General features: G+C 43.3%; 1 protein-coding gene across 1 annotated transcript; it reads left to right on the top strand.

Moving 5' to 3' along the window:
* CPA4 (carboxypeptidase A4) lies at positions 1-27,751 on the top strand. The gene is given in 12 exon segments (XM_027101929.1): positions 1-119; positions 10,282-10,363; positions 10,795-10,825; positions 10,828-10,928; positions 12,178-12,276; positions 16,918-17,019; positions 18,312-18,416; positions 19,182-19,291; positions 20,443-20,534; positions 21,942-22,141; positions 23,249-23,333; positions 27,514-27,751. Coding segments are annotated over 12 exon segments (1,263 nt in total). The 5' UTR covers positions 1-51; the 3' UTR covers positions 27,702-27,751.

Below are 27,751 nucleotides of genomic sequence, written 5' to 3'. Positions count from 1 at the left end.
CCTTATAAATACAGCTTGACTCAGCCACTCTATGACTGACACCCTTGGGACATGAAGTGGATACTGTTCTTTGGGGACCTTATTGGGTCCAGCATCTGTGGCCAAGAAAAGTTTTTTGGGTAAGTTCCTTTTGGACTTACTATTACTTGGTTAGTTCAGAGATATGGGAACCAAATGGATTTGGAAATGAATGGCTGATTATACCTCAAGTGGTACGGTGCTGGACTCCTGTCCCAGCTTTGCCCCTGTGTCATCCTGGGTCAATTACTTCTCTCTCAGGCTCAGCTTTATCTGTGATATCAGGACTAGGTGGTCTCCACAGTCCCTCCCCAGCTCCCTAATTCCTGCCAATACTTTTCCTTCCTAGTTCTTATTTGTAAGGTCAGTTTCAGGCATTTCTACTTTCTTACTCCTATATTATGAATTACTAAGAATTACCAGAAATTGTTTCAATTTCTGCCATGCTTAAGGGAAAACCTGGGTCATAGGCTTTTTGGCTTAGCTTCTCTGTTAATGGTTAAGGTTTGGTGGAGCTTTCTCGTCAGCATTTGGCATATGGAGATTTGATAGGTCTTGCCTAGCCGTAACTATGAAAAGTGACATGCAAGGATACACCTGTACATTCTGTGTGTGTGTGTGCATGTGTATGCACACACATGCACACGTGCTCCACACAGAATTCCTTGAGGTTTGCAAGGGAGAGGACGTTTGGGAGGTAGGAAAGGTGAAAGGATGGTATGGTACCCTACTAGAAGATTGGGGGGGATGGAGTCAAGATGGCAGTGTGGGAAGACACGGAATACATTTCTCCCCACAACTAGGGCACCTGCCAGACACTGGTGGGGGACCTTGACACCCAAGAAGACAGGAGGAACCCCCAAGCGAATGGCTGGGGGTTGGGCCGAAGCTCCTGCAGTGGGAGCTCCAAGTCTGAACCACTGGACTAACAGAGAACCTCAGATCCCAGGGAATATTCATTGGAATGAGGTCTCCCAGAGGTCCTCATGTTGGCATCAAGACCCAGCTCTACCCAACAGCCTACAAACTCCAGTGTTGGAAACCTGAGGCCAAACAGCCAGTAAGACAGGAACACAATCCCACTCAACAACAACAACAAAAGAGACAGCAAAAGAATAAGTCACAGGTGAAGGAGCAAGGTAAAATCCTACAAGACCAAATAAATGAAGAGGAAATTGGCGCTCTACCTGAAAAACAATTCATAGTAATGATAGTAAGGATGATCCAGAATCTCAGAAATAGAATGGAGGCACGGATTGAGAAAATACAAGAAATGTTTAACAAAGACCTAGAAGAACTAAGAACAAACAAACAGAGATGAACAACACAGTAACTGAAATGAAAAATACACTAGAAGGAATCAATAACAGAATAACTGAGGCAGAAGAACAAATAAGTGAGCTGGAAGACAAAATGGTGGAAATAACTGCTGAGGAGCAGAATAAAGAAAAAAGAATGAAAAGAATTGAAGACAATCTCAGAGACCTCTGGGACAACACTAAACACACCAGCATTCAAATTATAGGGGTCCCAGAAGAAGAAGAAAAAAGGGTCTGAGAAAATATTTGAAGAGATTAAAGTGAAAAACTTCCCTAAAATGGGAAAGGAAATAGTCACCCAAGTCCAGGAAGTAAAGAGAGTCCCATACAGGATAAACTCTAGGAGAAACACACCAAGACACATATTAATCAAACTAACAAAAATTAAATTCAAAGAAAAAATATTAAAAGCAGCAAGGGAAAAGCAAAAAATAACATACAAAGGAATCCCCATAAGGTTATCAGCTGATATTTCAGCAGAAACTCTGCAGGCCAGAATGGATTGACAAGATATACTTAAAGTGATGAAAGAGAAAAACCTACAACCAAGATTACTCTACCCAGCAAGGACCTCATTCAGATTCGATGGAGAAATCAAAAGCTTTTGAGACAAGCAAAACCTAAGAGAATTCAGCACTACCAAACCAGCTTTACAACAAAAGCTAAAGAAACTTCTCTAGGCAGGAAACACAAGAGAAGAAAAAGACCCACAAAAACAATCCCAAAACAATTAAGAAAATGGTAATAGGAACATACATATCAATAATAACCTTGAATGTAAATGGATTAAATGCCACAACCAAAGGACACAGACTGGCTGAATGGATACAAAAACAAGACCCATATATATGCTGTCTACAAGAGACCCACTTCAGACCTAGGGATACATACAGACTGAAAGTGAAGGGATGGAAAAAGATACTCCATGCAAATGGAAATCAAAAGAAAGCTGGAGTAACAATACTTGTATCAGATAAAATAGACCTTAAAATAAAGACCTTACAAGAGGTAAGGAAGGACACTATAAAATGTTCAAGGGATCAATCCAAGAAGAAGATGTAACAATTGTAAATGTTTATGCACCCAACATAGGAGTACCTCAATACATAAGGCAAATGCTAACAACCATGAAAGGGGAAATCGACAGTAACCCAATAATAGTAGGGGACTTTAACACCTCACTTACACCAATGGACAGATCATCCAAACAGAAAATAAATAAGGAAACACAAGCTTTAAATGACACAATAGACCAGATAGATTTAATTGATATTTATAGAATATTTCACCTGAAAGTGGCAGAATACACTTTCTTCTCAAGCGCACATGGAACATTCTCCAGGATAGATCACATCTTGGGTCACAAATCAAGCCTCGGAAAATTTAAGAAAATTGAAATCGTATCAAGCATCTTTTCTGACAACAATGCTATGAGACTGGAAATCAATTACAGGAAGAAAACTGAAAAGAACACAAATACATGGAGGCTAAACAGTGCACTACTAAATAACCAAGAGATCACTGAAGAAATCAAAGAAGAAATTAAAAAATACGTAGAAACAAATGACAATGAAAGCACAATGACCCAAAACCTATGGGACGCAGCAAAAGCAGTTCTAAGAGGGAAGTTTATAGCAATTCAATCTCACCTCAGGAAACAAGAAAAATCTCAAATAAACAATCCAACCCTACACCTAAAGCAAGTAGAGAAAGAAGAACAAAGAAAACCCTAAGTCAGTAGAAGGAAAGACATAAAGATCAGAGCAGAAATAAATGAAAAAGAAATGAAGAAAACAATAACAAAGATGAATAAAACTAAAAGCTCGTTCTTTGAGAAGATAAACAAAATTGATAAACCCTTAGCCAGACTCGTCAGGAAAAAAAGGGAGAGGATGCAAATCAATAAAATTAGAAATGAAAAAGGAGAAATCACAACTGACACCACAGAAACACAAAGGATTATAAGAGACTACTACAAACAACTATATGCCAGTAAAATGGACAACCACGAAGAAATGGACAAATTCTTGGAAAGGTACAATTTTCCAAGACTGAACCAGGAAGAATTAGGAAATATAAACAGACCTATCACAAGTAATGAAATGGAAACTGTAATTAAAAATCTTCCAACAAATAAAAGTCCAGGACCAGATGGCTTCACAGGCGAATTCTACCAAACATTTAGAGAAGAGCTAACACTGATCCTTCTCAAACTCTTCCAAAAAATTGCAGAGGAAGGAGCACTCCCAAATTCATTCTATGAAGTCACCATCACCCTGATACCAAAGCCAGAAAAAGATATCACAAAAAAAGAAAATTATAGACCGATATCACTGATGAACATAGATGCAAAAATCCTGAAAAAACTACTAGCAAACAGAATCCAACAACATATTAAAAGGATCATACACCATGATCAAGTGGGATTTATCCCAGGGATTCAAGGATTCTTCAGTATATGCAAATCAATCAATGTGATACACCATATTAACAAATTAAGGAATAAAAACCATATGATCATCTCAACAGATGCAGAAAAAGCTTTCGACAAAATTCAACACCCATTTATGATAAAAACTCTCCAGAAAATGGGCATAGAGGGAACCTACCTCAACATGATAAAGGCCATATACGACAAACCCACAGCAAACATCATACTCAATGGTGAAAAACTGAAAGCATTTCCACAAGATCAGGAACAAGACAAGGATGTACACTCTCGCCACTATTATTCAACATAGTTTTGGAGGTCCTAGCCATGGCAATCAGAGAAGAAAAAGAAAAGGAATACAAATTGGAAAAGAAGAAGTAAAACTGTCACTGTTTTCAGATGACATGATACTATACATAGAGAATCCTAAAGATGCCACCAGAAAACTACTAGAACTAATCAATGAATTTGGTAAGCTTGCAGGATATAAAATTAATACACAGAAATCTCTGGCATTCCTATACACTTACAACAAAAAATCAGAATGAGAAATTGAGGAAACAATCCCATTTACCATCACAACAAAAAGAATAAAATGCCTAGGAATAAACCTACCTAAGGAGGTGAAAGACTTGTACTCAGAAAACTATAAAACACTGATGAAAGAAATCAAAGATGACATAAACAGATGGAGAAATATACCATGTTCTTGGATTGGAAGAATCAATATTGTGAAAATGATTATACTACCCAAAGCAATCTACAGATTCAAACGCAATCCCTATCGAGCTACCAATGACATTCTTCACAGAATTAGAACAAAAAATTTTACAACTCATGTAGAAACACAAAAGACCCCAAATAGCCAAAGCAATCTTGAGAAAGAAAAATGGAGCTGGAGGAATCAGGCCCCCCAACTTCAAACTTTACTACAAAGCTACAGTAATCGAGACAGTATGGTACTGGCACAAAAACAGAAATATAGATCAATGGAACAGGATAGAAAGCCCAGAGGTAGACCCATGCACATATGGTCACCTAATTTACAACAAAGGAGGCAAGAACACACAATGGAGAAAAGACAGCCTCTTCAATAAATGGTGCTGGGAAAACTGGACAGCTAAATGTAGAAGAATGAAATCAGAATACTACCTAACACCATACACAAAAATAAACTCCAAATGGAATAAAGACCTAAATATAAGACCAGACACTATAAAACACTTAGAGCAAAACATAGGAAAAATACTCTTTGACATAAATCACGGCAAGATCTTTTTTGACCCTCCTCCTAGAGTAATGAAAATAAAAACAAAAATAAACAAATGGGACCTAATGAAACTTAAAAGCTTTTTCACAACAAAGGAAAGCATAAACAAGATGAAAAGACATCCCTCAGAATGGGAGAAGATACCTGCAAGTGAAACAACGGACAAAGGATTAATCTCCAAAATATACAAACAGCTCATGGTGCTCAATACAAAAAAAAAATAATCCAGTAAAAAAATGGGCAGAAGAACTAAGTAGACATTTCATCGAAGAAGACATACAGATGGGCAAGAGGCACATGAAAAGATGCTCAACATCACTAATTATTAGAGAAATACAAATCAAAACTACAATGAGATATGACCTCACACTGGTCAGAATGGCCATTATCAAAAAATCTAGAAACAATAAATGCTGGATTGGGTGTGGTGAAAAAGGAACCCTCCTGCACTGTTGGTGGGAATGTAAATTGATGCAACCACTATGGAGAACAGTATGGAGGTTCCTTAAAAAACTAAAAATAAAACTATCATATGATCCAGCAATCCCACTACTGGGCATCTACCCTGAGAAAACCATAATTCAAAAAGAGACATGTACCACAATGTTCATTGCAGCACTATTTACAATAGCCAGGACATGGAAGCAACCTAAATGCCCATCAACAGATGAATGGATAAAGAAGATGTGGCACATATATACAATGGAATATTACTCAGCCATAAACAGAAACGAAATTGACTTATTTGTAGTGAGGTGGATGGACCTGGAGTCCGTCACACAGAGTGAAGTAAGTCAGAAAGAGAAAAACAAATACCGTATGCTAACACACATATATATATATATATGGAATCTAAAAAAAAAAAAATGGTACTGATGAACCTATGGGCAGGGCAGGAGTAAAGATGTAGACATAGAGAATTGACTTGAGGACACAGAGCGGGAGGGTGAAGCTGGGGCAAAGTGAGAGTAGCAGCGACATATATACACTACCAAATGTAAAATAGCTAGCTAGTGGGAAGCTGCTGCATAGCACAGGGAGATCAGCTCGGTGCTTTTTGACCACCTAGAGGGGTGGGATAGGGAGGGTGGGAGGGAGACGCAAGAGGGAGGGGATATGGGGATATGTGTATGCATATGGCTGATTCACTCTGTTGTACAGCAGAAACTAACACAGAATTGTGGAGCAATTATACTCCAATAAAGATCTATTTAAAAAAAAAAAAAGGTTAAGAATCCTGGCCAAGGCCACTTAGCTGGTAAGCAGGGGAGTTGGAGCAAAACCCATATGCTTTTGTTATAACACAAGTTAATCTCCAGATAGAATCCTGTATCTCACTGATCTGTCTATATCTGTTAGTTTACTCTCCATTATACTATCTGGCTAAAGGGACTTTGGAATTGTTTATTGAGATAATTACTTATATGTGATTGAGTAATTTTTTTTTTTTTTGCGGTACGCGGGCCTCTCACTGTTGTGGCCTCACCTGTTGCGGAGCACAGGCTCCGGACGCACAGGTCCAGCAGCCATGGCTCACGGGCCCAGCCGCTCCGCGGCATAGTGGGATCTTCTCAGACTGGGGCATGAACCCACATCCCCTGCATCAGCAGGCGGACTCTCAACCACTGCACCACCAGGGAAGCCCTGATTGAGTAATGTTTATAACGATGACTTCCGTTCACACCTGGTCTCTACTGCCAAATAGCTCAGAGGGTTTAGGCATAGCAGGTGGTCAGGGAAGGAGATTTTTCCACAGGCAGCTCAGCAGTAAGTGTGTAATAACTACGCTTGCTGCCATGTGGGCTGATGCGTAGAGCTCTCAGGCTCTCGCTGCTCCTATTCACATGGCTGAAAAATCTTTCTTTCTCAGGATACAGACTTCTCTTATAATGCAGCGGACGCCTGGGTTGAGGTTTCTTGGCTGAGCTCTGGAGTGCTCACCATAGGCGCTTGCACAGAAAGGGCTGTGTGCCTGAGCAAATTGCAGATGGTTTTAACCAATAGTGTCATCCTTACCCCCAAGTCTGTTCTTGCCTCATAGTAGGGAACCCAGCAAAGGTGGAGGCCACCATGGCCTCAGCAGCTCCCATGGGATGCACGGCCTAGGCAGCCAGCTTGGTGAACATTTAGAGCAAGGGGAAGCTGGCCTCTGAGCATTCAAGTGGTTGGGAAGCCAGGATGCAGGTTGGGTTGGAGGGGGAACAGTGCTGATGGAGATGAAGATGATGGTTTCTCCCCCCACCACACCCCCAGGTCTCTGTTCATTCCATCTAACTCACCTACCTCCCCAGTCTCTCTCACTCTGCTGGTGTCTTCTGTCCTGGGATTCACTCATCTTAAGGATAGGATGGTGACCAGGATGCCTAAAGGTGCACAGCAAGCATAGAACAGGAAGAAGTTGCAGAACTTGTAACATCAGCAGTAACTGGTTGGCATTTAAGAGTTCTGTGAAATCATCTCTTGTGGTGGCTTCTAAGCCTGGCTGGGGATGCAGGTGAGAAAGGCACAAAGAACAGGCCACTTGGCTGCCCACATGGTAGAAGGGGGAGACGTAGACGCTCAGCACCAAGGTGACTATTGACTCTCCAGAACATGGGACACATGTGAGGGTGACTGAGAGTGGATCACTAGCCATTGCGTGGTGGCAGCTGGCCAGCCCTGGGTATTGGAAAGTACCAGAGTTAAGAAGAGCTCTAGGAGCACGTACCTGTGTGGAGTAGGAGGGGGGGTGAACATGGCAACCTGCAAACCCCAACATGTCCCCCTTCCCAGGCCAATCTTCCATCTTCAGAAAGAGCTTAAGGTCTGTGAAAAGATTTCCAGGTGGTGGAGATAGGTTGTGTTCTGCCACCCACACTTTCAGGAAGGTATTTTCCAAATAGAGACAAGGACAGTGAGGGCAAGAGAGAGGCTGCCCTTCACCTGGCACCCACTTATGTTCTCTCTGTTTCTAGATATTGATGGACTTATGTTCATGAGAATAACATAAGATTCTCCCCACGCCCTGCCAGCTTTTAGCACCATCTGAAGTCTGTCACCAAGGTTGTCTGCTCTGGTTGGGGAAAACCTCGTGGGTGATGGGAACTGGTCCTAAGGCCTGGGTGGCAGATTGGCTAGGAAGGTAAAGAAAAGGGCTGGACATCCAGGCAGAGGGAACAGCATGTGCAAAGGCATAGAAGGGCAAAGTATATGGTGAATTCGGAATTTCAGTGAGGCTGGAGCCAAGAATGTGTAGAAGGGAGAGGTGGAGGAGAGACAGATGGGGAAAGGCTCCATTCTGCACCAGCCTTTCCGCCCTGTCTCTCTGCATGCTGCAGATGTGTCTTTATCCTTTGGAGCTGGGTTAATTAGGACATGATGAAATGCACTGTGGTTTTAATCATCATCTGGGCCAGTTAGATTCACTGTGTTCCCTTATCATGAACAGTGCCCAGGAGTATGAAAGTTCTGTTGTGAAGTTATCACTTTGGGAGAATTAAAACACATGCTGTGGATGAATGTGTAACATGATTTTCATACTCTTAAGAGCTCCTTATTCTTATGTTTCTCTTGTTTTTCCTCTTCCTGTTCCTTCTCTCTCCTCTTTCTCTTTGTGATTACTCAAGTCAGTGCTGTATTTTACCGATGCCTCATTTTGCTAACAGAGATGTCAATGCACAGGCACTTTCCAGAACACCCATTTTTAAGACGCCTCTTTTTCTGGGGTATTAGGGTGAGTTGTGACAGAGCATGAGTTCTGCAGATGGGTCCTTGTACTCAGCCAGGAGGAAGGATTTCTCTTCTGTTTTCAACCTGTTTCTTTTGCAAGGCTGCTTTCCTGTGTCAGGGAAATGGTGGTTTGATTCCCCATCTTTGCAGGGCTGCAGTCCAACACCTAGCAAGCCTGTTGGGTTCAAGCTGAGACCCGCCAGCCAGTGGCTTCTCCACCATGGCCTCAGCAGCTCCCATGGGATGCAGTTGGCTGCCCACCTCCGAGAACCCTGTGGAGACCGGATGAGCTGGGAGAAAGTGAAGCTTCATCAATGGCGTTTCCTCCAGACTTGCCATCTGCAACAGAAGCAACTCTGCAGTGGACCTTGCCTCCTTGATGCTAGCCTAGACCCCACGGAGATCCCCCAGAAGCTCCCAGAACAAAGTTAAACTCTGAGAGTCCATCCGGATTGAGCCAGTTTTCTGATGAGGAGATGCTGATCTGCCACATGTGGCTGCACGTTTAGCTCCCTGTGACAGAACCATTTTCTCTGTCAACAGGTCCTTCAGCCCACAGCCCTCTCCAGCAGCTTTTCCTGCATTCATTTGTGTTAAAGGGATGACGCATGTGACAGCGTCGAGTGTGGATTCATTCGGGCCGTCACCTAGCAACGGCCTAATGGCTCCCCTGGCTTTCTGAGCCGGCCCAGAGCACAAAGGCAGCTTTTCAGGCTCGGCCTTCTCCCACCCACACACAGGACTTCAGGGGCCTCTACCCCTGCTGCTGCTGCGGGAGCTAAATGGTGTATAGGAAACAAGTGCGGGACAAATAACAAAGGGGGATTCGGGACTGGCCCCTATCAGGGCCCCATAGGGAGGATGAATCCCGAGTTCAGCCCCAGTACCATGCATTTGTATAGGGTTCTGGAGCTGGAAGGGCCTGGGAGAGCACCCAGCCTCTCCCCTCTTTGCTAAGAAGAAAAATAACTAACCCTCCAAGGATGGAAGGTCTATTCTCTTTTCTAGCTCTTTCCAGCATGGACATTCAGCCAGAGTTTCAGTCCTAGACCCTGACAGTGAAGAAGTGCTTCTTTATGTCTTGAGTTAGCTTTGCGTGTAACTCAGGAACATTCCTTTCTGCAAAATATATATGTTTTTCATTATAAAGTAATATGACCACATTACAGAAAACAGATACGAGGGGAAAAAAGTAAGTCATCCATAATCCCATGACCCGAACATAAGCACTGTCAGCATTTGCTATATTTCCGTTGTCTGTTTTTCTTCCAATGCATCTGCTTTTTCCATACTTGCAATCATGGCATACATACAATTTTGTGTCCTGCTCTTTCACTTAATATTTCCCTTAAAGTTATACCATAAGCACTTTTTCATATTTGCCACGTAGTCTTATTTTTAATGGCTATACATTATAACCAAAGACTAGACCATTTCCTCTCATTCGGCCCAGTTATGTCTGGGATAGTAGGCCTGAGGTTTATTTGCCAGCTGAAAGCTCACCATTATCTTTTACTTTTTTTTCCTTTCTCCAGGGACCAAGTTTTCAGGATTAATGTCAGAAATGGAGATGAGATCAGCAAACTAAGTCAGCTAGTGAATTCAGACAACTTTAAGGTACCTAGTTCTCCTTCTCTTGGGTATCAATTAACTTTAGTGGGAGAAGACTCTTGCAGCACTGGCATTGTTATTCCTGAAGAGTTTCTGTGTATAATCCTGTATTAGTCAACATGCCTTTATACAATTGAGAGGGTTGGTGGGGGAGAAGTGCTGTAGATCGCAGCAGTGCTGTCCAGGGAGATGAGAGGCCTCAGCAATGGGCTCCATCTTTCTGTCTGCATTGACTTATTACTTCTTGGGCTTTGCCAGGTATTGCCTGCTGGGGAGGCCTGACCAGATAAAATTATGAAATGGCGAAGTTTTCCCTTGTGCAGAATCCAACCCCTCAGGGATCACCAAAGCTTTTGGCAGCTGTTCTAGAAGAATGAGCTCATTGTGCCTTTTACCTGAACTATCCTTTAACCTGGTTTTACTTCTGTTCTCTTCAGCTCAACTTCTGGAAATCTCCCTCTACCTTTGATTGCCTGTGGATGTCGTGTTCCCTTCTGTCAGTCTGCAGCCAGTCAAATCCTTCCTGAAGTCCCAGGGCTTAGAGTACTTGGTGACTGTTGAAGACCTGCAGGTGGATAGGCCAAGGTCCCTCACTGGTCTCACATAGGACCAAGCAGCCAGAGTGGACTTGAGACATTTTCAAGTTCTGGTCTTATTCTTCTCCATTTAAAAGATGAAGACATTGAAGTATATGGAAGTAAAGTGCAGTGACTTGTTAGAGGAACATGTTGTACTAGAAAGGGCATACATGGGTTAGGAAACCAGCCAGATCTGGATCCAAATCCTGATTTTGCTAACTGCTAGCTGTGTGACTTTGGACAAGCTGTTAACCTCTTGAGACTCTGTTTCTTCATCAGTAAAACGGTAATAGTTATACCTACTTCATACAATTTATTGAGAAGTTTAAGTGGCTCAATGTACATAAAATGTCTAACAGTGCCAGGTATGTCATAGATGCCCCACAAGTATTAAGTCCCTCTCCCTTTTCTTATTTGAAGTCAGGAGGGAAGAACAGAGTGTATGGTGGGTAGAAGGTGGGGCCCTGGTGGGGAGGTGCTGAAGACCAGTCATAAAAAGCATCCTTTGGGAATTCCCTGGTGGTCCAGTGGTTAGGACCCCATACTTCCACTGCAGGGGACATGGGTTCGATCCCTGGTCGGGGAACTAAGATCCCGTGTGCTGTGCGGTGCGGCCAAAAAAAAGCATCCTTTGAGAAAGGGAGAATGTCACCAGCAGCCCCCAGCAGAGGGAACATCACTGCCTAAGCCAGACACCAGCCTCATGAGCTGTATTTGAACAGCAGGGCAGTGTCTGGCTCATGTTCTCTCCTTCACTGAGGTGGGTTGTGGCCTAATTGGTGATTTGGCCCAGGAGTTTCCTGATGGTGTGAGCAGCTGTGAGCTTATTAATCATCCTCACATGTCACAGACATCTGCCAGGAACCTTCAAAGTATGAGTGGTTGTAAGAATTTCTTTGTTTCTGAATGGTTTCCCAAGCTGGGTATTTCAGAGGCACTGGATACCAGATGCAGACTGATGGCTAGAGAATTTGTGGTATAGAATAACCAAATAGCACATATGTTGCTTCCAGGAAGTAAGTAGGTTTTGAATGAGGTGATGTACATTGGGCTCCAAGAAGTAAGATTATATAGATATGTGGAAGAAATCAGACCTCCTTTTACACCTTGACATTTGTGCTTCTTGATATGTGTGCCAAGGGTGCTGCCATCTTGGCTACCACATGTCCCAAGATATGGTGGAAACAGCATGAAGCTCCATCCCCAAAGGATCACTTTGTAATGTTGCCCTGTCTGTTTTAGGCCCTTTTAGATAATGAAGATGAGGAAATGCAGTACAATGAAGGTCAAGAACGGAGCAGTAATAACTTCAACTATGGAGCCTATCATTCCCTGGAAGCTGTAAGTATTTCAGAGCAGGTTAAGATCAAGGTCATTGGCTACTCTTCAATTCTTTTCTTTTTTTTTTTTAATTTTAGAATTTTTAAAATCTTTTTATACAGCAGGTTCTTACTAGTTATCCATTTTTCAATTCTTTTCTAATTCTTTGTTTGTTTATCTCCCACCAACACCTAAGAGCATAGTGAAACACAAACTGAACATTTTCTCCCACGTGCTTCGTTCTTTTCTTAAGCAACCCCTCAAAGAAAACCATGAAATAATTGCAATCATTTCCAGTCCTTGTAATTCAACCTTCTTATACCCCACCAGAATCCCTGTATTTTATTCACTCAGATTAAAGTGTTTCTTATCCCAGGCAAATAGACAAGTGATTATTTCCAAGGTTAACCAAATATTTCCACTCATTTATCATGACTACTTATAACGTATATTTATTCCATAATGCGCTTTGGTGCTGTGTTTAGTTAGAAATCACTTATATAGATGACTGACTTTCAAGGTAAGCCAACCCTTCAAATGAGAAATTTAGAGCAGAATAATTTAATATGATATTGGAATTTGAGGAACCAAGAAGGACTGGAATGGAACTGAATCACATAGCATACAGTTTTCTTAGGTCCCTCAATGTCTTCTTCCTTAGTCTGGAAACTCTCTATTAACTCAGGAAGACACCCCAAATCTAAATTGGTATTCTTCCTATAGCTGAATATATGTTGTTCTTTATATCCAAAGATAGAGTCCTTGGCATGCTTTTCATGAGGCATATCCTTTGAATTATTTTTCTTCTAGATGAGGTTTTTTTCAAAGCTTGACCAAATATTTCCCCTTCTTTCCCAGGATTGTCAGTAGCTTTGTTTAATGTGTACACTTCCAGCCGCACTGCCCCTTGATCCCTCTTGTGACCAATGACATACAGCTGCAAAACACCTGGATAAAGTTAGGAGTTCAGTCCAGGGCCATGGACGAAAGCAGAGCTAAGGGCCCACACAGGGATCAAACCCATGATGTTAGCCTCATTAACATGGGGCACTCCCTAGCTGAGCTAACCAGTAGCAAATGTCACCCCAGATTCTGGAAACTCCATCCCCTCACCTGCCTGCTGCAGGAGCCTCACTTTCCCATCCACTCACTTTTGTTCTCTGGCTTTAGGTATCATTGTCATCTGGCTTACAGCCATCTATCATTCCCTGCAAGGCCTTTTGCTGTGGGTTGGTATACCATCTCCCTTCTGACTTGTTCATAGTCAGTTCTTTTTAAAAACAGCTTTTAAGAGCTCATATTCCACAATCACTTGGGCCTTCTTAGGTCTCTAAAGGGAATTTCATGTTTGTCTCTGCCGGGGTTTCTAGTTTCAGATCGTTTGTATGTATTGTTGTGGTTGCTGTTATTGTTGTTAGTTTTGTGGGTAAGTTTTCCCCTGATGTTGGCAGTGTGAATTTGCACCCCTCATCTGGACACAGCTTAGTGTTTTAACTTTTCCTGGGTGACTCTCTTTCCTCTCACGACTCAGGGCAGGCATCTGACGTTCTAGGGTCAGTGGGTAGAGTTTCCAGGCCCTTTTCATGGCCAGAATTACCAATTCCCAGCTCTCAAGTTCCAGCTCCTTGCCCCATGCAGGGTCCATTGCCCTCTACTCCTATTCCTGGTTGCTATAAACTCTCGGTGCCTAAAGTGGATATCTGGTTCTGGGGCTTCATCTTCTGCCCTTTACTGTGTTACCTTGTTCCCTCTAAATTTCTGGCACCCAAAATTTTTCCTTTTTTTTGGCTTTTAAATTTGGCTGGGACTCATTTTCATTGTATTTTATCTGGCTTGTCTATATATTTGGTAGGTAGTTTCTTGCTTCTGCTCAATCTGCCATAATGGCTGCAAGTCTGATAAATCCTTTAAGCTTGATTTTATTCTATATTGATTACACATTTTCGTTCTTGGTAAAGCTCCTTCTTTCAATTTTAAGGTCTAAACAGAAATTTGTTTATTTCCTTATTTCAATCCTCAAAAGGTTTGAACAACTAAGATGGATGAACTCCATTTAAATCAAACTTTTTTTTTTTACTGAAAGCAAATGGAAGCATTTGTAGCCGTGATTTATATAGCTCTTCACGTGCCCTCTCAAAGCCTTTGAAGAATCATTTCCAAAGTGGGGTGCTTGTATGGCAGGGTATAAGCAAGATGGTCCACTGGGATGGAGAAATAAACTATTGCAACTTCTATTTATATTTCTACATATATTTGTATTTATTATTATCTTTAAAATAAATTTATTTATTTATTTTTGGCTGCATTGGGTCTTTGTTGCTGAACGTGGGCTTTCTCTAGTTGCGGCGAGAGGGGGCTACTCTTTGTTGTGGTGCACGGGCTTCTCATTGCGGTGGCTTCTTTTGCTGTGGAGCACGGGCTCTAGGCGCATGGGCTTCAGTAGTTGCAGCACATGGGTTCAGCAGTTGTGGCTTGCGGGCTCTAGAGCGCAGGCTCAGTAGTTGTGGCACGCGGGCTTAGTTGCTCCGTGGCATGTGGGATCTTCCCAGACCAGGGCTCGAACCCGTGTCCCCTGCATTGGCAGGCAGATTCTTAACCACTGCGCCACCATAGAAGTCCTGTATTTATTGTTAATGCAACAATTTTTTTTTAACATTTTTATTGGAGTATAATTGCTTTACAGTTGTGTATTAGTTTCTGCTTTATAACAAAGTGAATCAATTATACATATACATATATCCCCATATCTCTTCCCTTTTGCGTCTCCCTCCCTCCCACCCTCCCTATCCCCCACCTCTAGGTGGTCACAAAGCACCGAGCTGATCTCCCTGTGCTATGTGGCTGCTTCCCACTAGCTATCTATTTTACATTTGGTAGTGTATATATGTCCATGCCACTCTCTCACTTTGTCCCAGCTTACCCTTCCCCCTCCCCGTATCCTCAAGTCCATTCTCTAGTAGGTCTGTGTCTTTATTCCTGTCTTGCCCCTAGGTTCTTCATGACCTTTTCTGTTTTTGTTATTTTAGATTCCATATATATGTGTTAGCATATGGTATTTGTTTTTCTCTTTCAGACTTACTTCACTCTGTATGACAGACTTTAGGCCCATCCACCTCACTACAAATAACTCAATTTCATTTCTGTTTATGGCTGAGTAATATTCCATTGTAGACATGTGCCACATCTTCTCTATCCATTCGTCTGTTGATGGACACTTAGGTTGCTTCCATGTCCTGGCTATTGTAAATAGAGCTGCAATGAATATTGTGGTACATGACTCTTTTTGAATTATGGTTTTTGCAGGATATATGCCCAGTAGTGGGTTTGCTGGGTTGTATGGTAGTTCTATTTTTAGTTTTTTAAGGAACCTCCATACTGTTCTCCATAGTGACTGTATCAATTTACATTCCCACCAACAGTGCAAGAGGGTTCCCTTTTCTCCACACCCTCTCCAGCATTTATTGTTTGTAGATTTTTTTTTTTTTTTTTTTTTTTTTGCGTTGTGGAGCACAGGCTCCGGACGCGCAGGCCCAGCGGCCATGGCTCACAGGCCCAGCTGCTCCGCGGCATGTGGGATCCTCCCGAACTGGGGCACGAACCCGCATCCCCCACATCGGCAGGTGGACTCCCAACTACTGCACCACCAGGGAAGCCCTGTTTGTAGATTTTTAGATAATGGCGATTCTGACTGGTGTGAGATGATATCTCATTGTAGTTTTGATTTGCATTTCTCTAATTAATGATGTTGAGCATTCTTTCATGTGTTTGTTGGCAGTCTGTATATTTTCTTTGGAGAAATGTCTATTTAGGTCTTCTGCCCATTTTTGCATTGGGTTTGTTTTTCTGATATTGAGCAATGCAACAATTTTTGTTTCTATTTTTTGTTTTATAATGTACATAATATACTTGTGTGGTATTATATATATTCATGGTGCATACTGAATTTTTTTTTTAAGAAGATGTTGGGGGTAGGAGTTTATTAATTTATTTTATTTATTTTTGCTGTGTTGGGTCTTCGTTTCTGTGTGAGGGCTTTCTCTAGTTGTGGCAAGCGGGGGCCACTCTTCATCGCAGTGCGCAGGCCTCTCTCACTATTGTGGCCTCTCTTGTTGCGCAGCACAGGCTCCAGACGCGCAGGATCAGTAGTTGTGGCTCACGGGCCTAGTTGCTCCGCGGCATGTGGGATCCTCCCAGACTAGGGCTCGAACCCGTGTCCCCTGCATTAGCAGGCAGATTCTCAACCACTGCGCCACCAGGGAAGCCCAACTGAATTTTTTTTTTAACTGATGGAGAAAGTGATAAAAAAGTTTGGAGAGCAATGCTTTTTAAGAACCTTGGCTAAATGGGACCCTTGCTGATTATTGAGCCTAGTATACTGCAAAGGGCCACACTGTTGGAGCAGTATCTGCACAAGTCTCTCTACTCTAGTTTAATGGGCTATAATTTTGTGGACAAATAAAATGTGTTTTTCTCTAGAAAACTGTAGAAACGGATTCTTAGGCAGTTGCTTAAGAATAAGCATTCCATGCCGATAATATTGACAACCCCCAGGTTAGGGGACTGTAAAAAATCATTAAGATCAACAAGATTAAGTTCACATATACCCACCCAGAGCTGAACAAAATTTTTAAATGCTCCTGTGTTTACCTTTTCACAGTTCAGATTTACCATGAGATAGACAGCATTGCCAGAGATTTTCCTGACTTGGCAAGCAGGGTGAAGATTGGGCATTTATTTGAAAACCGGTCAGTATATGTACTGAAGGTGAGGCCCCATGCACTTTGAAGGGCCCGACTAGACTCAGGTTCCTGGTTCCTTGTGTCCAAGATTCAGCCCTCACACCTCTGAAAGAGGTAGCTTTATAGGACCTCCTTGACTTTAGGGAGGAGGGTGAGGTGAGGAGACATCTACCCGGATTCGAATTTGGTCTGACAGAGGGTCCCCTGCTTCTGCCTAATGTGGGAGGAGTAAGAAGGAGCACATCGCATTCCAAGTTTTGGCTGAAAAGCAGAATCAGGAAGAGATGGGAGGCGGTTAGTGTTCTAGAAAGCTCTCAGATTGGCCACAGTCTTTTCCCTCCATTCCCATCTTCTGTAAATATTAAGACAAATTGGGATGGGCCTAAAAATTCTATTCTGCTTATTTTCCTTATTGGAAAAGCAATCTAGGAAGCTGATTTTAGGGTTGATGTAGTTTTAAGCCCAGTCTATGATCCTTGGCTGCATAAAGCCTAATTTCCAGATATTTCTAACAGATTTCAGGTCTATATTGGCAAAAGAAATAGAGAATTTATGGCAGTGACATAAATTACATAAATAATCCAGCCAAATGAATAAAAAGGAATTTGGAGTTACAAACCATGGAACAAGTGATGGTGCCTAGAATTTGTCAAACCCTTGAATCCATACAGGCCCTGAGGAGCCCAGGTTTATAGCAATGGTGAAATTACCGGTGGGAGAAGACCTGCCATTGAGCTGGTTGCTGTAAAATTATCTACATGAATTTAGATTATTTGCCAACTGCTGGAGACCCTTGCTTCATTAGCACCAAGCTCTGACCCAAGGGGGCCCCACACTAAAAAGCAGCAGCCAGAATTCATTTCATGCTGTTTACAAAGAGCTGTAGTGAACCCTCCCTTTCCTCATTTTAAAACTGATTTCATTTATTGCCTCAAGTAGAACAGGCTGGTTCATGCACTTTTGTGTCTCTCTGTTGGGCTACCATTTGAGGTCTTTCAAGAGGCATAATAGTATCTCTAATCACACGGGCATTATAATTCACAGTAGCAATTGTTTCCCCTTCCTATTTGCTTCCAACCTTGGAGTGGCTCAAGCTGCCCGGAGCTGCGGTGCTGCAACTGGGCCCTGCCAGCCAACAAATTAAGCTCCCTGGTCACGAAGAAGCCCGATAAAGGGATGGTGCCCTCAGACATTTGGTCTCTGAATGATCTTAAATTGATTAAATGAATAGGGGCGAGCTGGGAAGAGGAGAGGAGAGGTGAGCGGAGATGCAGGCGGGCAGGAGGGTCATTTTCTGGCCTCTTTTTCCTTCCACAGTTCAGCACTGGAGAAGGCAGGCAGCAGCTGACCATTTGGCTGAATTCAGGTATCCATTCCCAGGAGTGGATCTCACAGGCCACGGTGATCTGGACCGCAAGGAAGGTCATGTTGCCTTGTATTACCCCAGAATTCTGTTGGGCCCGGATTGCCCTGCAGCGTCCCACACAGCTAGACCCTGGCGATGAGATAGGAAGGCACTATGCACAGACATGATAGGCTGGGGGGGTGCCTTTTCTGATTGGAGAAGCAAAAGATCAGAGCCCCGTAGTCAGGCCACTGTGGCTAAATGACAAAGTGCATTCATAGCAGCAAGCAAGCTAATGAGCTGCAGAGGTGGCCCTAAAACCCTGACCCACAGTCAGTCCCGCAGGAAGGGAGCAGGGTCTTCTCAGTAGCAAAGCTCAGGTAAGCTTTACCTTTAGTCCCTTTCAGGCCACCCAGACCCTCAGGGACCTCATGCTATCTCCATGTCCCTCTGGAAAGTCTATTTTAAGCCAGCACCAGTGGAGGGGTGGTGCAAGTGGAGGATCCATCTTCCCTACCCCTAGCACGGGGAGGGGGCGTGCTCAGATTCCTAATAACTATTATGATGTGCGGCTCTCCCCTCCCCTGTTCCCGCCCCCTGGAAGGAATGAATAAACAAGGCAGCCCAGGACTCACTGAGGTTGATGTCATCAGGCAACCATGTTTCCCCAGGTTTTGAAGTGCTCCATGGGCTTTGCAGAGCCCTGCACCTATGAGGGTGGCAGGGAGGCTGCAGAGGGTGGATGCTGTTCTAGGAGTTGGGCATCTTGGGAAGATAAATGGACTTAGACCTAGCAACCCAGCCTGCAGGGCACAGCTGACAAGCTCGTTGTCTCTGCTTAGACTGTATCTGATTATGGGAAGGATCCAGCCATCACCTCCATCTTGGAGAAAATGGATATTTTCTTGTTGACTGTGGCCAATCCTGATGGATATGTATACACACAAACTCAAGTGAGTAATACTGACAGAATAGGCTGGGTTTGGAGTTAAGACTTTTTTGTTGAATTCCTTGCTTTGCAACTAAATAGTTGTATGACCTTAGAGAAAACTTCCACAAAATGTGCACGTTAGGAGCTTCCTTGGGGTCTCATTTTCCAGTCATTCTCTGAGCTAAGAGTCACCAGGGAATATTTTTTTCATAGAGAGAATAGTCTAATGAACTCCCTATTATGGATCTTGAACAATTATCAACACTTTACCAATCTTCTTTTCATTTCTTTCCCTCCCACACATTTTTCCTGATGTATTTTAAAGCAAATCCCAGACATAAGGTTACTTCATTCAAACTTCTTTAGTAGTCATCTCTAGCTGATGATAATTAAAACAACGAACAATATACCACTATCAACTGTAAAAAATTAATGGAAGTTCTTTAATATCATCTGATATCCCTAATTATCTTTAAACTGTCTTTTGAGACAAGTTTGTTGAAATCAGGATCCAAATAAGGTCTGTACCTGCATTTGGTTGTTACGGCTCTGCAGGCTTTTTTATTCTACAGTGGTACCACCCCCGCCCCCCCCAACATATCTTTTAAAATGTCATTCATTTGTTGGAGAAACCAAGTAAATTGTCCTGTAGAATGTGTCACATTCTGAATTTGCCTGATGGCTTCTTTGTTCTATGCCATTTAATTTATTCCCTCATCTCCTGTATTTCCTATTCACTTGTGGTCAGATCTAGATGCTTGGTTGGAGTCAGGTTAATTTTTTAGGCAAGGATAAAATAGTTGCCGTGCACTTCCTGTCACATCAGTGATCACTGAGGCCCATAATGTCCATTTGTCCCACTTTTACTGAAGCCCAAAGTTATTCAGTGGACTCAGATGGTGTCAGCCTGGGTCCCATCAGGGCATTTTGGCGAGGTCCTTTTCTCCGGGCCAGAAGGGCTAAACCTCCTCTCTCTGGGGCATGAGAGACTCCGCAGTTAGTGAGGGCTGAAGCCCCGATGATCCTCCAGATCTCTGGAGTTGCCTCCAGAGCTGCAGGCAGCTTGTCCCATCCATGGTGCCATCTCCATCATAGTCCCCCAAAGAAAACCTTCACCTCTCCTGTGCCCTGACGCATCTCTGAATGTTGTTCCTTCCTTCGTGAATTTTTCCGAACCGATTATGGAGGAAGACACGGTCTCTAAATCCTGGAAGCTCCTGCGTTGGTACTGATCCAAATAGAAATTGGAGTGTTAGTTTTGCAGGTAGGTTGGGGAGACAGTTTTTAAATCCTGCTACCCCTGGGTAGTCTGGTCCACAGGCCTCTGAGCTGGCAGTGAGGGAGCTGGTTTCCAGGCTAGTTCCATTGCTGGTTCATTGAGAAACTTGGGTAAGTCCCTTATTCTCTCTATGTATCATTTTACTATTATTATTTGTAATTTTGAAAGGGAATGGAGGAACAATTCCTGTCCTCCTGAGAGAATGCTACTATTTTAAAAACTATTCTATCTTATATATATAAATTCATGGGCCTGCTTTGTACCCTGGCCATCCCAGCTTCTGGGCAATACCGGATGGGTGGAAGGGCTGTTGGTGGCAACTCAGAAGAGAGCAATTAGCACTGTTACCCCAACAGGCAAGATCACATTGTGAGGATTAAACTACAGCAGTTTACCCTTAGATGTGTAAATATGAACCTCAGCCCTTTGATGTCATGGAAAGAGAATGAGAATTAGGAGTCCTGGGTTCTGAGTTCCAGTTATTTAAAAATCATCCCCACAATAGTGCCAACTATGTGCCAGGTACCTTCCCATGTATAATCTTATTTATTCTTCTGACTTGGAGACTGAGTTTTCTTGTCTGAAATGAAACAATTGAAGCTCAGAGACAATCTCAAGAGCATATGGTTGATAAGAATTAGGACCTAAACTCACTTTTCAATTTCAAAGCCCGAGAGTTCTCTTTCACTATTCAGCTGTACTGATGTTTTGTTTTTAGTGTAATGTTTTAATGTAATGGTTTTAATTCTCTTACTTGCATAGAAATACCACAAAAACCACTGGGGGAAAAATAATGTGACTGTGGGAAAGGAGCTGATACAAATGTGGGAATTGAGGGTGTCAAAGTTAAGTTACAACAGGGGTGGTTTCACACATACACCAGATACCTTAGGGGCCTATATTGTGAGGTAATACAGAAGGCAGTAATTCTAAATACCTGTCAAATAATCAAGAGATTTTAGCCACAACAATAGATTATCTTTGGCAGCACTTGGCCATTAAGATCTGAACCAAGAGAATGAGTTGACACCAGAATAAATGGAGTCATTTTCATTATTAATTGGTATTCATATTAATTATCTAGAATACTTATTAATTGACAACTCACTGTCAAGTATGATATTAATTATTTATGACAACTGTTGGTGATACAATACAAGGTCAGCTCTCTCCATTTAGAGGAGTTCTACCAGTTTTCCTGCCCATGTGTGGCAGATCCAGCACCCCACTGCCACACCCTCCCTGCAATTTACATACACTATGGACCAGATTCTCAGGGAGAAGCTAGTAATGGCCTGCCTATGCCTTCTCCCCCTCCTCTGGGTAGAGTACCCTGCATTTTTGTTTCCTTAGCCTATGGGTTAAGGTTTCTGCTTTGGCCACCCCGCACAGGAGAGGGAGCCAGTGACAACCCTTGTTCCGAAGTATACCATGGAGCCCACGCCAGTTCAGAAGTGGAGGTGAAACTGGTGGTAGATTTCATCCAGGAACGTGGGAATTTCACATGCTTCATTGACCTGCACAGCTACGCACAGCTGCTGACGTATCCATGTGGGTACATGGTCAAAAAGGCCCCGGATGCTGATGAGCTGGTAAGCGGGGCTGCATCCAGCCCTGGGCATGCTTTTCCCCTGGGTGCTGCAAAGTCCAGGAGCAGGGCTTATTTCAAGAAGCCCCAGTATTCTCTCTCTGTTCTTTGCAGTGTGCCATCAGGCCTACTGGGAATAGGAAGAAGATGATGCCTCTTATTTCTGAGTTTGCTGTGAGTTCCAAGAACCAAACCCAACCCTGTCTTTCCTTCTCACTTGTTTTTCCGACCAAAACATATTGCAGACCCACTGCTTGCCAAGAACTGTGGGTAGCATTGTGGTGGGCAAGGGGGAGGTGCTCCTCACTTGGTGTAAGGTAGAGTTTAAGTAGGGTCTAGGCCACAGCCTAGGGGTGCTCTGGGTCACATGCAATGACTCACCCCAGGATGTGAGCAGGCACTTAGGGTGAACTGACTGGAGTAGGGCTGGCATCCACAGAGTGACTGCAGGCCTCTCTCTCCGCGCTGGTCTGCTTGAGTGTGCCCCTCTGCCCGGGGCCACAGCTAGCTCACACGCCTCCCAGCAGATGCAGCCCCACCCAGGGCTGGCCAGGTGTGGACTAGATTCTGCTCTCGAGGTGCTCTGTGTAGGGCACATCCATATATGGCATCCCTGTCTCCACCTCCTCTCTGGGAGCACCTAACTCTTAGAAGGTTTTCTCTTGAACATACTTGCCCTTCCCTCACGTTCATGAACATGACATTCCCTTCCCTCAGGATAGGTGAAGATGGTTGTGCCTTTATTAGATTTCTAATGGGCTGGTGAGCAGCCTTCCAGATCTATGAAGAGCTTGAATACAGTTCCTCCAATTTGTGTTTATAATATACATGCTTCAGAATGCTTATCTGGTCTTCTTCCACCTCTCTCCTTACCCCCTGCCCCAGACTGGAAGTAAAGAACTGAGGATAAGAGAAGGAGTTGGAGGAACCATACCATTTCCCTCACTTCATAGTCAGGCCTTTGCTCTGGTTGGTTGGGAAAGAAGGAGACCAGGAGGGAACATTGAGGGTGGGGTCGGGAATTTTTCAAACCACTGCAGTACAGCACAGCCGAGGAATGTCTGGCTTCGGGATCCATTCTTTCTCACTCTGATGATTTCCCCACTCCTAGGATGAGGTGGCAAGGTGTGTAGCCAAAGCTCTGGCTTCCCTGTCGGACCCTGAGTACCAAGTGTGTCCTACCTGCACCACTGTCTGTAAGTACTCACTGAGTTTATTGGTTATAAGGAAATGCTCTGAGAGGATACTTGAAATGGAGCGGGAGAAGAGCTGCAAGTCAGCCTTCCTATGTTGTAGTCTTTTTTTGTTGTTAGTGATAGGCTGAATTTATGTCAAGTCTGTGTGATGGTAGCTGTCGCGTGCGGCCATCTTCATCAAACTGAGGTGGTGGTACGGTGGGTAGAGGGGAACCCCTCACCTTCCTGTCCAAAATGAACACGTGTTGAGCATAACAGGCTTAGGTGAGGGGTTCCCCCGACAATCATTAGCATTGAGCTGAAAAAACAAAAACTCTACCAAGACTTCAGACCTGAAGATGGTCTTGAGGCCCATCATCTACAACTTAACCCCAATTGGAGGAAATACCCTTGTTTTAGTTTCTCACTGAAGTGTTTCATCTGAGCATTTCACTCTATTCCTGCTGAGATCCTTCCAGTTCCCTTATTCTGTGAGTCTGATCTTTAAATTTTTTTTTATTTGTTTGTTTTGTTTTTGCGGTACGCGGGCCTCTCACTGTTGTGGCCTCTGCCGTTGCGGAGCACGGTCTCCGGACGCGCAGGCTCAGCGGCCATGGCTTACCGACCCAGCCGATCCGCGGCATGTGGGATCTTCCCGGACCGGGGCACGAACCCGTGTCCCCTGCATCGGCAGGCGGACTTTCAACCACTGCGCCACCAGGGAAGCCGTGATCTTTAAATTTTTAGATCAAATTGAAGGATATGATTATTCTTCAAGGCCCTAGCTATAAATGGGAAACAGAAACAAAAAATGTGGGGAGCAAAGCTCCTTTCAAGCAAGTGCCCTTCTTTTCCCCTCCTGTGCCTCTTCTGTAAATAGTCTTCCAACAGTTGGTCCACCCTCAAAGCCCCTGCAAACTTGTTGATAATTCTTTCCTTTTCCATACTGTAACTTGCTGTCCCGTCCTACCTACCTCGCCCTCAACTAGCTGTTCCCCTCAGTCTTCTGCTTCTGCGAAGATTCTCCAACCTACCTCTTGGGTCCTCCTCTGTACTCTGATCTCAGCACTCTTGTCTGTGTTTCACATGCCACCAAGCTGCATAAAGCACTCAGCATGATGCTGGTGGTTGTGTTGCTAATTGCAGCAACAATCCAGTAATTACTCATGGTTTATTATTACTAGTGTTGTTGAATGGGAGCTCCTCAGAGAACAAACACATCAGGAGAGGTTCTCCACCCTCTAATTAGTCAGAACTGAGTCCTACACCAAAGAGAGCTAAAGGAACTTGGCAGGAGCCTTCTGAGGAGGTCCTCTCAAAAGATCTTTGCGGGTCACCAGGGTCCTGGCTTTTGGGTCAGATGCCAGTTTAAAGAATGGCCTTTTCCTCTCATGTCAAAAACATTCTTCTCCCCAGCATAAGCTGTGCCAAAATTAAGAGATACTCATCAGATTCCTCCAGCAGAAGAGGAGAAAGGCTCTCCTGAGCATTGTCCAGGATACATAATATTTCCTACCTCTTTCAAGAGCCCATCTTCTGTATTTTTTATAGGCTTTGTCTGCCCTCCTTTCTTCCCCAAAATGAAATCAATTTTTGTATAAAAGCACTCTAACTCCCTGGGTTATTGTATGTGTTATATAAGTAGTTGACATTTGTCCCTTCAAGTGCTGAACTTTTCCTTAGATTAATCATTTTAGATGAAAATAATTCTAAAATGGGTTTTCACACTTTCCTGCCTTCTTAAACAGAGTATGTAGAAGAGATTTAAGCTCTGTTCTTCATGACTGAGTGGCCTTCTGAATGTCAGTTGTTGTATCTTGAAGGCCTTCTGTGCTGTACTGGACTGCTCAATCCTTTTGCTGAACAGCGCAGCCTGTTTTGCTTCTTTAACTCTTGTGTCTGCTTTTTAGAGTTTTCATGTCTCCTTCCTCAGGCCACCTTCCTCTAGCAACCCTTTCCCCTCCTCTGGAAACAAGTTCATTGGGGTCGTTTAGCTCATGGATAGATTGTGAGTATTAAGGATGTTCATGACAGCATTGTTTATAGTCACAAAAGACTGGTAAGCAACTAAATGTTCATCAGTAGAGTGCTGGATAAAAACACGTTTGGTGCATTACTACAGTGAAACACTATGCAGCCCTTAAATGAGTGAGGTGGATCTGTATGTGCTAATAGGGAATAATCTTCAAATGTTAATTGAAAAATACAGTATATACAACAGTGTTATTAGTATGTTCCCATATGTGTTTTTTCTTTTTTTTTTTGTAAATTTATTTATTAACTTATTTATTTATGGCTGTGTTTGGGTCTTTGTTGCTGTGCCTGGGCTTTCTCTAGTTGCGGCGAGAGGGGGCTACTCTTTTTTGCAGTGCGTGGGCTTCTCATTGCGGTGACTTCTCTTGTTGTGGAGCATGGGCTGTATGCATGTGGGCTCAGTAGTTGTGGCGCAGGGGCTTAGTTGCTCCATGGCATGTAGGATCTTCCCGGACCAGGGCTCAAACCCATGTCCCCTGCATTGGCAGGTGGATTCTTAACCACTGTGCCACCAGGGAAGTCCCCCATATATGTTTTTTTTTTTTAAAAAGAGTAGGTAGACTTAGCAGGGACCCAAGTAAAGTGAAGTTCATGAACCTGATCACTTTGCTCAGCAGAGGTCTTCTTGGCCCCTTCCTGAATTTAAAATCTGTTCTGAAATACTTGAGCTTGCCATGTAAATAACTTCTAGAAACTTCTGGTGCCATTGCCTGTTTTTTTAATTCATCATTTTTCTTAGTGTAGAGAAAGGCTGTGGGAATTACATAAGAATTTCAGAGAGTATAGGAGAGCCTGTTCCATAACCTCTGGGAGCATGTAATTGTAGCAGAAGCAGCATCTCTAGAAAATCACAAATGGTATCATGAGAAACAACCTTTAGGAACAATGGAAAAACAAAGGGACCCATATTTTCATTTAGTAGACATATATATTATATAATAAATGGACCCCAAGTCGGTTGAAGAAAGCATGGGCTTTGTCATCAGATGGATTGGGTTTAAATTCCAGCCTTGCCATTTTCCATCTATATTTTCTTAGATAAATTATTCATTCTGAACCTGGATTTTCTCATCTGAAAAACAAGGACAGTAATACCTACCTCATTGGCCTCTTAAAGATGAAATGAGATCATAAGTGTAAACTTTACAGTATGATGACTGGCTCATGGTAGATGTTCAACAAATGATAGCTGCTATTACATTGTTATTTTAGTATTCAGTATCATCTACACTTTGCATTTTTAGCCAGTTTCTTCTCTAGTAGAGTTTTGACTGGAAGAAGCAGGAAAACAGGCCTCTTGCCTTTCGGCAAAGAGAAGTCCCAAGGGCTGTGCTTCTTTCTCTCTGTGTATCAGTTATCTCTTGAGATGTAAAAAACTATCCTAAAATTTAACAGCTTAAAACAATAAACATTAATTTTCTTACACAGTTTCTGTGGGTCAGGAACTCAGGAGCTTCTTATCTGGGTGGCTCTGGCTCAGGGACTCTCAGGACATTGCAGTTAAGGTGTCTTCCAGGGCTATAGTCATCTAGAGGCTTGATGGGGCTGGAGGATCTTCTTCTCAGATGGCTCACTCAGATGCCTGGCAAGTGAGGGATAATTACTGGCACTGAGTTCTTCAGCACATAGACCTCTTTATAGGGCTTCTTGAGTGTCCTTACAACATGACAGCTGGCTCCCCAGAGCCAGTGATCCAAGAGAGAGCAAGGCGGAAGCCATGATATTTATCACCTAGCTTTGAAGGGCACACACTTTCATTTCTGCAGTCTCCTGAAAAACAGGTCAAGTTGGCCCTGTCCAGTGTAGGAGGGCACAACACAAGGATGTGAATACCAGGAGACAAGGATCATTGTGGCTATCCTGGAGGCTGCCTACCACACTCTGTAAAGATTTGCTTCCAGTGACCTGAAGGAGTCTACACAGTGAGTTGGTGACAAGATGGAAATGAGGATTTAAAATCTCTTGGATTGAGACTAGTGAAGACCCTCATGGTGCAGGACAGTCTGAGACATAGGGATCAGGCCAGTGTTTATGTTGTAGGCCTGATGACTTTCAGAAATAACTGTAGATCCCTAAGGAACCACAGGTGGGCAGAGCTCCAGGCCCCTTTCCATCTAACCCTGAAAGGAACTAGGCTTCAAAGGTGTTTTCTCTTTTGACTTAACAGATCCAGCTAGTGGCAGCAGTGTTGACTGGGCATATGATAATGGCATCAAGTATGTATTCACTTTTGAGTTGAGAGATATTGGGCACTATGGCTTCTTCCTGCCAGCCAGCCAGATCATCCCCACTGCAGAGGAGACCTGGCTGGGGCTGAAGACCATCATGGAGCATGTGTGGGACAACCTCTCCTAGAAGAGAGCCTGCTCTGTCTACATTTATTTATCCACATGTACACACACACA

This window comes from Aethalodelphis obliquidens, unplaced genomic scaffold, assembly GCF_003676395.1.
Source record: "Aethalodelphis obliquidens isolate GAN/ISIS:26980383/991018 unplaced genomic scaffold, ASM367639v1 scaffold5, whole genome shotgun sequence".
Classification (NCBI taxonomy): domain Eukaryota; kingdom Metazoa; phylum Chordata; class Mammalia; order Artiodactyla; family Delphinidae; genus Aethalodelphis; species Aethalodelphis obliquidens.
The sequence above is the reverse complement of the archived record's forward strand: the minus strand, read 5'-3'. Positions and strand labels throughout refer to the sequence as shown.